We start from the raw sequence: 14863 nt of genomic DNA on the forward strand, positions 1-14863 counted from the left end.
GTAAAAAATTAAATTAGAGGCTTATTTAATACTAAAGTCCCATACCTATAAAAGCCGCATAGCAGTTGCTCCCATCAACTGATTATAGTCAGTAAAACACAGAAAATGGCACAACATGTTTTTTTTTTCTTTCTAATTTATCCCAAAAAAATATTTCATCCAGTAATAGAAATAACTTTACACCACTGTGAATATATATTCCCCAGACTGTGGTATGGGCTTGACCAAGCTTACCATTTTCAGACAGATCCTGGGTGTGAGTGATCTCTTTGCAGACATGTATTTCCATAGATTGAGTAGGAAAGCAGAGCCATTGACCGACGATGAGGGAAGCACACCTACGGTGATGTTTCTGGGGACCTTCTCCTTTCTCAGTCCTCAGAGGCTTGATGATTTGCTCACAGTGGTGAATATACTGCAAAGTTATTTCTGTTACTTGTATATACATACTGAATTAAATATTTTTGGATAAATTATGAAGAAAAACAACTTATGCAGTTTTCTGCTTTGTTAGGGGAGATGTTGCCATGGTTTGGAGTGTTTGAGAAATGTGAGTAGGGCCTGAAAACAGCATAGTTAAGACCATTAATTAACTATTAATCTAGTGACACAGTAAAGAAGAAAATTCCTTATTCTAATGAAAAATCTCTAACTGACTAATCATCATGACAACAATACTCATTAGTTTATAATGGAGTAAAAGTTTCATTTCTATTCACTTTTTCTCCACATTTACATTTGTTCATCATGTATGCGAGATGTTTTATTAAACAGAATTGGATAATTGGTTAGTAAAATTTGAGAGTAAAAATATAATAGCAGGAGAGTCGTCATGTTACTGATTGTCGAAGGCAGATGATTAGTGTAATTTGAAACCTTATTCCATTCTAACAAATTTTGGGGAATTAAATGATTGAGACAATGTCCAGGCAGGTCAGAAGGACATAGTAGGTGGAATAAGAAGCAGTATACTAAAAAGCCAGCAATCAACATCTGATCAGAATCAGGGTTCAAAATTGAAATAACTGACATTATTATTATTTATTATTATAGCACCATTTATTCCATGGTGCTTTACATGTGAAATATACTATTATCAGTGCTGGATTAAACCTTGTGGTGGCTCCTAAACAGTCAAAATCTTAGGGCTCCTCCAGCAAATTATTTCCTAATGTGTTTTTAAATTTAGCAAATATATCACCAATTTAATTGCATTAAACAGAGCAAAAAGTCAGTTACCCAAACTTCAGTATAACTAATAAAAAAGGTAATTAATATTGACATTAGGTGTAGGCTTATTTATACTGCTCTTTGTCCCAAAGCTTCTACTCACGAATGTTCTATTATGATCTAGAGTCGTCAAGAAGTCGCGGTTACTTACCTCTTCTCCACTCCTCCCTGTTCTGGTCAATCACACAAGTGCCAGGCCCAATCACATAGATGCCCCTCCTCTGATACTCGTGAAATCTTGAATAAATCTGAAAACGGCAGAAATAATTATTTTAATGCCAGTTGGTGTATTGCTCACACTAGAGCTCTGTTGGTCCAGCTGACCTTTGATGTTAGCCAGATGAGTTGGCACATTGATTATACATTTACTTTCAGTATCAAACTAATATTATTTTTCAAACAGTTCCAAAGAGATGGGAGGCCCATAGGCCTTCTCTGCCTAATTGGAAATCTGGCACTAACTAGTGGCAAAATAAAGAGCTCAGAAGCCCATTCCAGATGAATCATTTTGAAGGAAAGTGTGGATTACCATTGATTAACAATTTCACAATGTTCCTTAAGGGTTGTTTACCTTTGGGGCTAATTTTCTTTTTTTTACTTAAATGCGTTTATTTGGGGCTAAAAATTATTTTTGCCATAGGGTTTAAATTAAACATTTTATTGCCTCTATTATGCATTGTCTATTGATGGCTGCAGAATGACTTAACTGAAAATCCATGACAGAGTGGATTACAGCACACCCGGTCAGAAGTAGGGGCCGGATAGGATCCCAATCCGTAATACCAAAGTAGTAAGAAAAATCCGTCACTCTGAGATGAGTATGGTGAAAAAGCATGAGAGTTTTATTACACTGGTCCTAATAAGTACTGTGCATCATATGTGACGTTTCGGTCAATGGGGACCTTTATCAAACCTGCATATATGACTCAGGCCACAGGGTATGAGAGAAGATATAGAGAAGACTTCACTGTGTGTATAAGGGACGTCCATCGCTGGAGCATGGAGCACAAAAAACTCAGTCCTATGCCAGGGTCAGACATGTCTCATTCCTTGTTATAGGAATTGCTTGTGCCAGTTTTACAGTACGTCCATATTAGTCTTTCTTCTCATTTAGTCTGTGTAAAGATTTTTTTTTTGTTGGAAAAAATCTACATTTCTAAAAACCTGTGAAAGTGAAAGAGGTTGGAATTTCTCTTACATAGGGCTGCACTCACATGAAAAGCCTGAGCATGCCATTGATCACAACTGAGCAAATGGATCATATACACTCACTGGCCACTTTATTAGGTACACCTGTCCAACTGTGTGTTAAGACTTAATTTCTAATCAGCCAATCACATGGCGGCAACTCAGTGCATTTAGGCATGTAGACATGGTCAAGACAATCTCCTGCAGTTCAAACCGAGCATCAGTATGGGGAAGAAAGGTGATTTGAGTGCCTTTGAACGTGGCATGATTGTTGGTGCCAGAAGGGCTGGTCTGAGTATTTCAGAAACTGCTGATCTACTGGGATTTTCACGCACAACCATCTCTAGGGTTTACAGAGAATGGTCCGAAAAAGAAAAAAAATCCAGTGAGCGGCAGTTCTGTGGCCGGAAATGCCTTGTTGATGCCAGAGGTCAGAGGAGAATGGGCAGACTGGTTCGAGCTGATAGAAAGGCAACAGTGACTCAAATTGCCACCCGTTACAACCAAGGTAGGCAGAAGAGCATCTCTGAACGCACAGTGCGTCGAACTTTGAGGCAGATGGGCTACAGCAGCAGAAGACCACACTGGGTACCACTCCTCTCAGCTAAGAACAGGAAACTGAGGCTACAATTTGCACAAGCTCATCGAAATTGGACAGTAGAAGATTGGAAAAACGTTGCCTGGTCTGATGAGTCTCGATTTCTGCTGCGACATTCGGATGGTAGGGTCAGAATTTGGCGTAAACAACATGAAAGCATGGATCCATCCTGCCTTGTATCAACGGTTCAGGCTGGTGGTGGTGGTGTCATGGTGTGGGGAATTTTTTCTTGGCACTCTTTGGGCCCCTTGGTACCAATTGAGCATCGTTGCAACGCCACAGCCTACCTGAGTATTGTTGCTGACCATGTCCATCCCTTTATGACCACAATGTACCCAACATCTGATGGCTACTTTCAGCAGGATAATGCGCCATGTCATAAAGCTCGAATCATCTCAGATTGGTTTCTTGAACATGACAATGAGTTCACTGTACTCAAATGGCCTCCTCAGTCACCAGATCTCAATCCAATAGAGCATCTTTGGGATGTGGTGGAACGGGAGATTCGCATCAGGGATGTGCAGCCGACAAATCTGCGCCAACTGTGTGATGCCATCATGTCAATATGGTCCAAAATCTCTGAGGAATGCTTCCAGCACCTTGTTGAATCTCTGCCACGAAGAATTGAGGCAGTTCTGAAGGCAAAAGGGGGTCCAACCCGTTACTAGCATGGTGTACCTAATAAAGTGGCCAGTGAGTGTATATCTGTTGCCAGTCTATGGTTGCTTTCTGTAACTGAAATGGCCACGCAGTGCAGATTATTTCTGTGCAGTAAATGATAAAAAAGATAAAAGGCTTGGATGTGATGCCTTTTATTGGTTAAGTGCCACTTGCCTAAAAGAGCAACAAGATTCAAATAATTCCCGTCATGTTCAATAATTGAGATAATTGGGATTGGGTTTGGAAGACAGAACACTGTTAGGGTATTCCTGAAGTGATAAGCTACAGCATTCTTTACTTTACAGATACTTATCATATAATTTAACAGATTCTTCAAGGTTATTATATCAAACTCTTGATGTCAAACGTACTTTTTGTAACCCTGGTACACCATCCGTGATCTCAATGATAGTTCATTAATAATCTCATTAACTAGAAATAGGTGAACGGATAGATACGGTAGATAGATAGATATTCAGTATCATAGCTTAAAGTTCCTTAATAGTACTAGTCTTTTCATATGAGCCAGATTGATGTTTTGTGCCCCATAGGCTTCAATGCCCCGCTACATTTGAATCCCTACAGCTATTATAATTGCGCCCCTTGGAATAAATAATAGCTCATGCTTATTAAGGAAGTGCTCTCATCAAAGTCTTTATCTTCTTAATATATTGCAATCATCATATTACATAGCACTGTGAACTTACATTTGCTCATTTTGCCATTCTACCCAGTTAATTCTTGTCTTTTCTCTGCTCTATGAAGGAACAGGAAGCCTCTTTTCCCTGCATTAGTCATCCCCCTCTTCACCTCCTGACCCAGCTGCTCCGTCCTTTCCCTTTCCCCCGCCATAGACTTTCGCAGTCACTCATGATTCATACAGGGATAATTTACCTTCTGTTTCTACATAGAGCTTAGAAGGACTCAGCTAGTCAGTTTTTAATCATATGATGTCATAGACCTAATAGAAAACCGAAGAATTAACTGGGTAGAAAGACAAAATGAGCAATTGTAAGTACACAATGCTATATAATATAATTGCAATTTATTAAGAAGATAAACATTTTTATGGGAGTATTTCTTTAAGATTGGTGTTTCATATGTCAGTCTTAGGAAAAGATTGTTTCAGTGGTTTGTGCCTCCCACCATATGACGTATGAGCCTCCACCATCATCTATGGCTGTATTAGCTCACACTCTGCTGCAAAGGCCAGGATTGGAAATAACTATCTTTCCAATCATTTATCCACTTAACTGCCACTAAAGGTACTGTCACACTAAGCGATATCGCTAGCAATATCGCTATAACTTGTGACGTTATAGCGATACTGCTAGCGATATCGCTGTGTGTGATACTTACCTACGACCCGCTCCCCCGCTGGTTATCGCTGATCTCGCAAGAACGTCCAGGACTGTTTCTCGTCGTCAGCTTCCTGCGGCGCTTCCTGTGGAGAGACGAGCGACGAGCGTGGAGCCGGGCGGGAGGACGCAGGATCGCCTAGTGTGACAGGTAAGTAGCGACCCCGTCCCCAGCGATGTCGCTGGTGAGATCTGCCTGTGTGGCAGCTCACTAGCGACCACTTAGCGATGTACCAGCGATCCTGACCGCGTCATATCGCTGGTCAGGATCGCTGGTACATCGCTAAGTGTGACAGTACCTTTACAGCAGATTCTAAGTGGATAAACAGAGGTGCTCTTCCACCAATGGGTTATCATCGCAATTAGTGGCCTACCAATGGCCTGCAGATCTGCTATTTTGGTACAACCATTAAGGACTGCAAAAGCTTGGGCTACAAGACAACCTATCATTCATTTCATGCTTCTCAAACCACAAGTTACTTGAATCAGAGCCTGCCTGCACGACCGCAGCCAGGTATGGTTTTCTGAAAAACCAATGGATACATAGTTTTGAAGACCACGGTGTGGCCTCCAGTCAGCTTCTCACCACACTGCTCTAGTGGCGTGACCGGTCTTTCCCAGTGTACACAATTGGCAGAGACCTGTTAAGCAAATCCAGCATGGTGTCTTACTATAGTCTCCAGCCGGCTCTTCAAACAATGTTTTCCCTGAAACACCAGAACATTTCAATACTGTACCTAGCTACAATCATGGTGTAAGGCCTGTGGTTTGGGCAGCATGAATGGATTGATGGGTGCCCTTTAATATGCCTAACATGCATAATACACTGAAATAATATTATTCCACAGTGAGAATAAAAAGCAAAAAAAAAACATTTAATCAAAAAGTATTCATAATTGGTAGTACATGGTATGTTCTTAGATAGTGAGGAAACAAAATTAAAAATGCCAGAATTGCTGTTTTTTGTTCATCAGGACATCTACAACCCGCCTCTTTGTATACTCCAGGTTCTGTGTTGCTGCTTCTCTAAGTCTGGTAATAGTTCTAACAAAAATAATCCAAGTGTCTATTTTTGCCAGAAAAAGTGTCAAGATCTTTTTTGCTCAATTACATGTAAGTAAGAAGTTTCTGCTGCCATGTGTTACAAACATACTGTAGAATACTAATCTAAAAATACGGGAACCCCCAATGGAAATTGTTAGAAAATGTCAGCAGAAGTGTAAGTGGAGCTTCTTGCACTTCTGATTTTACATTCCCATAATGAGACTGGTTTATCCACCGTAATTATCTGATTTACATTTTACAATGTAGAGAAATATTGGGATAGACGCTTCTCCTGATTCAGGGGAAGAGGTAAATATTCAGTTAGCATCTAGTAGAAATGACCGTGATTGAAGATACAACACTTGACACTAGTAGTAATGGACATGCAGGCTCTATATACTGTACTTTTGTATTACATTAACAGTAATATTTCATGTTTTATTGCTTTGCCTGGAATATTATACATTTAATATTTTCCGTCTTTTTCTTATAGTGTCTCCTTCCCACTGTGCTGAATGAGAATTCCTCTTTGACCATCAGGGCAGAACTCATCAGAGGACCATGGATTTTGTTATGAAACAAGCTTTAGGGGGTAAGAAATGTTTTTTATATACTGTGTCAATCTGCTTCTAATTAAGTGTCTCTTCTGGAAACAGTACTGTCATTTACAAGCTTATATACAGTGGGTACGGAAAGTATGGTATTTAGACCCCTTTAAATTTTTCACTCTTTCTTTCATTGCAGCCATTTGGGGAATTAAAAAAAGCACATTTTTTCTCATTAATGTGCAAACAATATTGATGGACAAAAAGCAGAAATGTAGACATTTTTACAAATTTATTAAAACAGAAAAACTGAAATATCACATGGTCATAAGTATTCAAACCTTTTGCTCAGTATTGCGTAGAAGCACCCTTTTGAGCTAGTACAGCCATGAGTCTTCATGGGAATGATGCAACAAGTTTTTCACACTTAGATTTAGGAATCCTCTACCATTCTTCCTTGCAGATGACTTTGTGGAACTTTCTCCCATTTCCCTACTACATCTGTGGAGCTCAACCACAGTGATCTTGGGGTTCTTCTTTACCTATCTCACCAAGGCGCTTCTCTCACGATTGCTCAGTTTGGCTAGACGGCCAGGTCTAGGAAGTCGTCCGGTGGTCCCAAACTTCTTCCATTTAAGGATTATGGAGGCCACTGTGCTCTTAGGAACCTTGAGTACTGCAGAAATTCTTTTGTAACCTTGGCCAGATCTGTGCCTTGCCACAATTCTGCCTCTGAGCTTCTTGGCCAGTTCCATTGACCTCATGATTCTCATTTGGTCTGATATGCACTGTGAGCTGTGAGGTCTTATATAGACAGGTGTGTGCCTTTACAAATCAAGTCCTATCAGTTTAATTAAACACAGCTGGACTCCAATGAAGAAGTAGAACCATTATGGTGCATGGCTCCATCCATTCTCCCATTGATGTGGTGAAGTAGTTCTGTGCCCTTAGCAGAGAAACATCCCCAAAACATAATATTGCCACCTCCATGCTTGATAGTGGGGACCATGTTCTTTGGGTCATAGGCAGCATTTCTCTTCCTCCAAACACGGCGAGTTAATGCCAAACAGCTCAATTTGTGTCTCATCTGATCAAAGCACCTTATCCCAATCACTCAAAGAATCATCCAGGTGTTCATTAGCAAACTTCAGATGGGCCTGCACATGTGCCTTCTTGAGCAAGGGGTCTTTGCGGTCACTGCAGAATTTTAAACCTTTACGGCGTAATGTGTTACCAATGCTTGTCTTGGTGAATGTGGCTTCAGGTGCCTGGAGATCATTAACAAGTTCCCTTTGTGTAGTTTTAGGTTGATCTCTCACCTTCCTCATGATACCCCATGAGGTGATATTTTGCATGGTGCCCCAGATCTATGTCGATTGACAGTCACTTTGTATTTCTTCCATTTTCTGACTATTACACCAACAGTTGTCTCCTTCTCACCCAGTGTCTTATGGTTTTGTAGCCCATTCCAGCTTTGTGCAGGTCTATGATCTTGTCCCTGACATCCTTAAAAAGCTCTTTGGTCTTACCCATGTTGTAGAGGTTAGATTCTGACTGATTATTGAGTCTGTGGATTGGAGTCTTTTATAAAGGTGACTATGTAAGACAGTTGTCTTTAATGCAGATAACGAGTTGATTAGGAGCGTCTATCTGATCTGTAGGAGCCTGAACGCTTAATGGTTTGTAGGGGATTAAATACTTATTTCTCACTGCAACATGCAAATAAATTTATATAATTTACACAAGGTGATTTTCTGGATTTTATTTTTGATATTCTATCTCTCAATCTTAAAATTAACCTACCCTTAATGACCAGAGGTATTTTTGGTTTTGCATTTTCATTTTTTGCTCCCCTTCTTCCCAGAACCATAACATTTTTATTTTTTGGTCAAAATGACCATGTGAGGTCTTGTTTTTTGCAGGACAAGTTATAATTTTGAACGACACCATAGCTTTTACCATGTTGTGTACTCAAAAACAAGAAGAAAATTCCAAGTGCAGTGAAATTGCAAAAAAGTGCAATCCCACACTTGTTTTTTGTTTTGCTTTTTTACTGGGTTCAAAACTGACCTGCCATTATGATTCTCCATGTCATTGCGAGTTCATAGACACCAAACATGTCTAGTTTCTTTTTTTCTAAGTAGTGAAAAAAAATTCCCCCCCAAAAAATTGTGCCATTTTCCGATACCCATAGCGTCTCCATTTTTTGTGATCTCGGGTTGGGTGAGGGCTTATTTTTACCAAATATGTGTATGTTTGATTTTTTTATTGTTTTATTTTGAATGAGGCGAAAGGGGGATCCCAGCGGTTAGACCTCCAGCAACACAAAAGTTATCACTTATCGTATGGATAGATGATAACGCCAAATGTTGTGAAAAACCAATTAGGGCAACGTTTTGGAAATGAGTGAAATAATAAGAACACGGCAGTCATTTTGTGGTAAATCTGGGTAGTGAAAGGACATCACATTCCACAGCTTGGGAAAAAAGGTCGGAGAGAAAGCCATAAGATACTGAACGATTTTTTACAGCTAGTGTGTGTGGCTGAAATAAGTCATCATTTTGTCATCTGGGCATTGTTGCTTCCCCTTTGCTTACTTTATGAACAAATATCAAACCTGTTGCCATTGCACAAAAAGGGATCATTACCGGTAATAACGTTTCATTGCAACAAAAACATAGCTCCTTCAGATTGCAAACAGCAAATATGGTGCTACTTTACACAAAGAGATCATTTTTGGACCTCGACTTAGAGAAGAAAGAATGGTTTTATTGCACATCAAAATTGTGTCAAATTTTAGGAAGTTTGCTGGACCCGCGATTTGCGCGAATCTCCAAAAATGCTATTTTGCCCAATCCAGATGATTGTATCAGTCTGAGAAGGTTCACATGATCTCGGGCGCGACCATGTGGGCTTCTCAATAATGCCTTGCCTTGTCACATCACATAGTGTAGCACAACCATCACATAACTCCAACAAAGTATAAATCCGCACAGCGGGGAAACCCACGTATTGCGTGAACTGATACTGCAGGCATACATACAGCAGTAAGTGATCCATGAGCCGGGGTGCCACTCCAAAAAAATAGCCACAATAGATACAAAAATTGAAAGAAACGGATGGCACTCACTGGTTAAAAAAACTTCTTTATTCCAATACTTTAAAACATCGGCGACGGGAGGATGGGAGCAGGAGTGGAATGGACGACAGCTGTTTCACGCAGAAGTGGCGCTTCTACTGGTCACCATCACCATCCTCCCGATGCCGATGTTTTAAAGTATTGGAATAAAGAAGTTTTTTTAACCGGTGAGTGCCATCCGTTTTTTTCAATTTTTGTAACAACCATCACATAGTATATCACATCACATAGTATAACACACACTATCAAAGCATATATCAAAGCCGAGGCAGGGAATTCAGTGCAGCAGACATATTGGGATGGGACTTAATGTAGTATCAGAATTTCTGTAGTGAGTTACATGTGTTTTGTAAATTTGTAGAGTAGACACACAGGTAATAAACTGGGACAGGTGGAAATATTTTTGCACCATATTAGTATGACTGATATTTTGTAGTTTCAGTGGAACACAATTTTGACAGAGCTGTGACTGCAGCTGACAGCAGGGTAAGCTAGGCAAAATTTGATGGTAATGGTCCAAACTTCAAGACATGGATATAAATGACAAGCAGTAGGCAAGTGAGCAAGGAAGACAATGGTTGTATTGGATCCGCAATCTCAGACAGCAGAAGAAAGTTACAGATACTCACAGACTCGGTGTAGAGGCAAGGAGAAGTCAGTGCTGCACTGGCACGGATGTGGGCAAGGTGACTTGACGGACAGACTTGACTGGAAGTAGGAGGAGACGATTTGTGCACTACAGACGGAGATTGGCAATGAGAGAAAGGTAATAGCAGGGAAAGACAGAAAAGGGAGTGCACTACCGAAATTTGACCACAAGATGGCAGGGGGAGTGTAGTTCAGGACTTAACATCAGCTTACGGCTATAGAAACTGCTTAGTAATGGGGGCGGGGAGATAGGAACCTAGGAGGGGAATTCCCAGTGAGAGAGCGGATAAATAGGACTGGTTGGGGTTCTAGAGAGATTAGTCCCAGGAGGAGCTCAGCAGAGGAAGACTCAAGACAGAAGACAGAGAACAGTGAAGACCTCGACCAGGGGACTGACAGGAGAAGACAGTCAGGGGGGTGGCCCTGACACGACGTACCGCAGGACAGACGAGGCCCCGGGGGTACCGATTGGTCGACGACCTCGGGCAGGTGAAGCGCTGGCGGTAGACTGGTCTAAGACAGCCCCAGCGAAAGATCCGCGAGGGACGTCATCATGACTAAAGGAAAGGTGAAAGGTACCTGGGTCTGGAAATGGAAATGGAGAGCTGTAAAGGAACTGCGATGCATGGCTAAGATCATCAGGAGGACGGCCAATAAACTCGGACCTGTTACAACTGAGATCTGCCTCCATCTCGTCTTTGCATCGTCTGGTCGCGGTAAGCAGTGGACCACCCCCCAATCACGGGCCCCTACCACATTTGGCGTAGTCGGCAGGATCGCCGCCGCTAATACATCCTCCACAGCAGGCCTGTGCCTGGAGAACCCAACAGGACTTGGATTGCTCCACCTGTGGATTACAACTTTGAGACTTTGTTCCGGACCATTGGTTGTCATCAGAGGGTCCGGACCGAGAAAGAAACTTTGCAAGATGGTGCCCGAGTGGAATATAAATTGGGACTGTGTTTGGAGTCATCAGAGGAAAACCCGAAGACTCTGTGCCTCTCCACCGCTGGTGACCGCCGGGCAGGAAGAGGTAGGCGCTGAATTGGACTACCTGTGGCAGCCGCTGGGGGAACTGTCACCGACCCCCTCTGCGGAACTATCGGGCCTGGAGGATGGTCCTGCCGGATGGCGGGATGAAGAACAGCAGCGGACCTCCAATGACTGGACCGGGAGCTGCGGAGGAGCAGCGGAGATCAGCCACTCCCCGCATCAACCCCTGAGAGAACGGTGGAACAGCCTGGAAGGAGCTGCGGCGCCGGGGAAGGTGAGCGTTCCCCCGGCTTGACCGGTGGCCCCGCAGGCAGGTCCCGTTCCCACAGCCCATGCTCCCGAAGACTCTGTGGCCCCCGCAGGGCCGACCAATGCCCTCGTCGATGACCCCGAGCCGCCGCGTCCGACGGCGCCCCGTCCCGCGTCGCTGGCGCAGAGCAGACCAGCAGACACCCCTGCCGCACTTCACACCCCGGTGGCGGCCTACCTGTCTCAGCCTGCCGCTGCCGCGACCTTGCTCCAGTCCGCTGCGAAAGATGGGCCGTCTGTCTCTGTGGCCTCCTTGCTGACAGCCACCGCTACTCCCTCTTCGGCCCTGGCTGCCGCCTCTGGTTCACTTGCGGCGCCGGCCATGGCCTACCCGGCAGCACCCGAGGCCGCCTCTGCCTCGCTCATGGTTCCAGCTGCGGCCTGATCACCGATACCCGGGGCCACCTCTGCCGCACTTCATACCGCAGCTGCAGCCTGCCCATCAAGGTCTGCGGCTGCTCCAGCCCCACTCCGGATTGTGGCTTCGGCCGGGTCACCGGGCTCCGCCGCCTCTGTGGAGCCGTCAGCCATCCACACTAGCAGGCCCCAGCTTCGCCGCTCCGCTTCTCATCGGTCAACGACCCCGGTCACTCACCTGCGGTTGGAGCTGCAGGAGCTGGGGGCTGGATGGAGCGAAGCCACAACATCGACAGAGATGAGCGCGTCCACGCCACCACCGGTGGTGGACTGCTGGTTCCCAAGCAGAGAACTGGCACGGAACGTGCGCCGTGGAACCACCTTCGGCCCCTTCTACCCCTTTTGATGCATCTCTCAGGAGGGAGATGACCCCTGAGCCCTGGGCAAAGAGAACAGTCAGGGCCCAGGAACAGTCGTGACACCCTGGGAGCTCCACGGCTGTGGAGTTCCCTGCTGAATTGGCGTAATATCGGCCGTCAGGAGATGGCCTGGACTACCGGGATATCGCTGCACCGTTGTGCAGGCCTAAAAGGACAGATATGCGTCCAAGTTAAGGAAAATGTTTTATGGGTTATTGTTTTCTCCTGATATAGCGGGGGTGCGAAGGAGGAAGTACTAATGCTAAAGGAAGGGGGAGTAGTTATATTCTGTTTTAAAGATGCTGTGAGAAAATGTTATGCTGAAAGAAAAGTAAAAAAAAGAAAAACGGAAAAAAAAAACAACAAAAAGGGGGATTACTCCGGTTGAGTAACTCCTATTGTTATTGAAGTAGTGGTAATCATATATACGGTATGTTAAAAGTTGATTAGTGTGTGTAACCAAAAAAAAATGTGTGTAACAGGTCCCGGGTACGAGGTAGATGTGACGAAGATGCTGACTATGACTCTTTAAAGTGAAGGATGAAGAGAGGAGAGATATCGAACCAGACAGTGGTCCGTCAGTCAGGTCCCCAACACCACGGACACCCCAAAGGACGGGCGGGCGCCAACGATGACCCGGTAGGCAAAAAGCCTCGGTCATGGCGTTCCGGACAGCTGAAGGTAGTAGAAGGGGAGAGCAATGGGAGGTACACACCATAGAGTAGTCCGGGTGGACCTCACCTGCCTGAAAGAAGTTGTCACGTGGCGTGCGTGCCGGCGGGTAGCAGTAGGCTGCTCGGACCATGGTGCTCCCTGTTTGGTTTGGCCCCCGTGGGCAGCGGGTTTGGCCCAATGACCGGTCTGACAACAGACTGTGGACAAGCTTTAGGATGACGTAGGTAGGGAGTACGATTGTCAGGACGACAATGGACAAAGGAAGGGGAGTGTGGAGAAGGTGACTTGATGGACAGACATGACTGGAAGTAGGAGGGGACGATTTGTGCACTACAGACGGAGATTGGCAATGAGAGAAAGGTAACAGCAGGGAAAGACAGAAAAGGGAGTGCAGTACCGAGATTTAACCACAAGATGGCATGGGGGAGTGTAGTTCAGGACTTAACATCAGCTTACGGCTATAGAAACTGCTTAGTCATGGAGGGCGGGGAGATAGGAACCCAGGAGGGGAATTCCCAGTGAGAGAGGGGATAAATAGGGCTGGTTGGGGTTCCAGAGAGGTTAGTCCAGGGAGGAGCTCAGCAGAGGAAGACTCAGGACAGAAGACGGAGAACGGTGAAGAGCTCGACCAGGGGACTGACAGGAGAAGACAGTCATGAGGGTGGCCCTGACACGACGTACCGCAGGACAGACGAGGCCCCGGGGGTACCGATTGGAGGACGACCTTGGGCAGGTGAAGTGGTGGTAGATTGGTCTAGGACAACCCCAGCGAAAGATCCGCGAGGGACGTCATCACGACTAAAGGAAAGGTGAAAGTTACCTGGGTCTGGAAATGGAAACGGAGAGCTGTAAAGGAACTGCAGTGCATGGCTAAGGTCGTAAGGAGGACGGCCAATAAACTCGGACCTGTTACAACTGAAATCTGCCTCCGTCTCGTCTTTGCATCGTCTGGTCGCGGTAAGCAGTGGACCACCCCCCAATCCTGGGCCCTTACCATACGGATATGGGGAACACAGTGGAAGAGTTATGGGGTGGGGTGAGGTGAGAACTTTCAGAGAAAGAAGACTATGGGAAGTGTAGTTTGATATTACTAGTGAAGACAAGGAAAGAGCCATTTCCAAGATATAAACAAAGGTGAAGGGTGTGTTTTCCTACATAAAATTAGTTTCTTGCTATATAAATAAAGGTAAATGTCGTATGTATATTTTAGGCAATTTAGAGGTTTTAAGATTTTGACATGGAACTCAGCAAAACACTTTTAACCACCTAATGAGCAGGGGTATTTCAGTTTTTGAATTTCTGCTTTTTGTTCCCCTTCTTCCCAGAGTCATAACTTTTTTTATATTTCAGTTAATATGGCCATGTGAGGGCTTGTTTTTTGTGGGACAAGTTGCACTTTTGAACAACAACAATGGTTTTAAAAAAGGGGGAAAAAGGGGAGAAAAATTGCAAAAACAGTGCAATTCCACAGTTGCTTCATTTTTACTACCATGTTTACTAAATGCTAAAACTGACCTGTCATTATGATTCTCTAGGTCATTACGAGTTCACAGTCACCAAACATGTCTAGGTTCTATGGTGCCGTGTTCCGAGACCTCCAGCGTCTCCATTGAGGGCTTAGTTTTTGTGCACCGAGCTGATGTTTCTCTTGATAGCACTTTGGTGTAGATATGATCTTTTGATCATCTGGCGACCAAAAA

General features: G+C 44.2%; 1 protein-coding gene across 3 annotated transcripts in view; it reads left to right on the forward strand.

Moving 5' to 3' along the window:
- The window catches only part of CPLX2 (complexin 2), a 312758-nt gene that overhangs the window by 180986 nt on the left and 116909 nt on the right, over positions 1-14863 (forward strand). For all 3 annotated transcript variants that reach the window (XM_073565473.1, XM_073565557.1, XM_073565640.1), the window contains one exon: positions 6572-6670. In XM_073565473.1, the coding sequence (XP_073421574.1) occupies positions 6640-6670 (31 nt within the window). In that variant the 5' untranslated portion in view covers positions 6572-6639. The remainder of the gene's footprint in view (positions 1-6571; positions 6671-14863) is intronic.

This window comes from Dendrobates tinctorius, unplaced genomic scaffold (assembly GCF_039654945.1).
Source record: "Dendrobates tinctorius isolate UK_male_01 unplaced genomic scaffold, ASM3965494v1 ptg000001l, whole genome shotgun sequence".
NCBI classification, from domain to species: domain Eukaryota; kingdom Metazoa; phylum Chordata; class Amphibia; order Anura; family Dendrobatidae; genus Dendrobates; species Dendrobates tinctorius.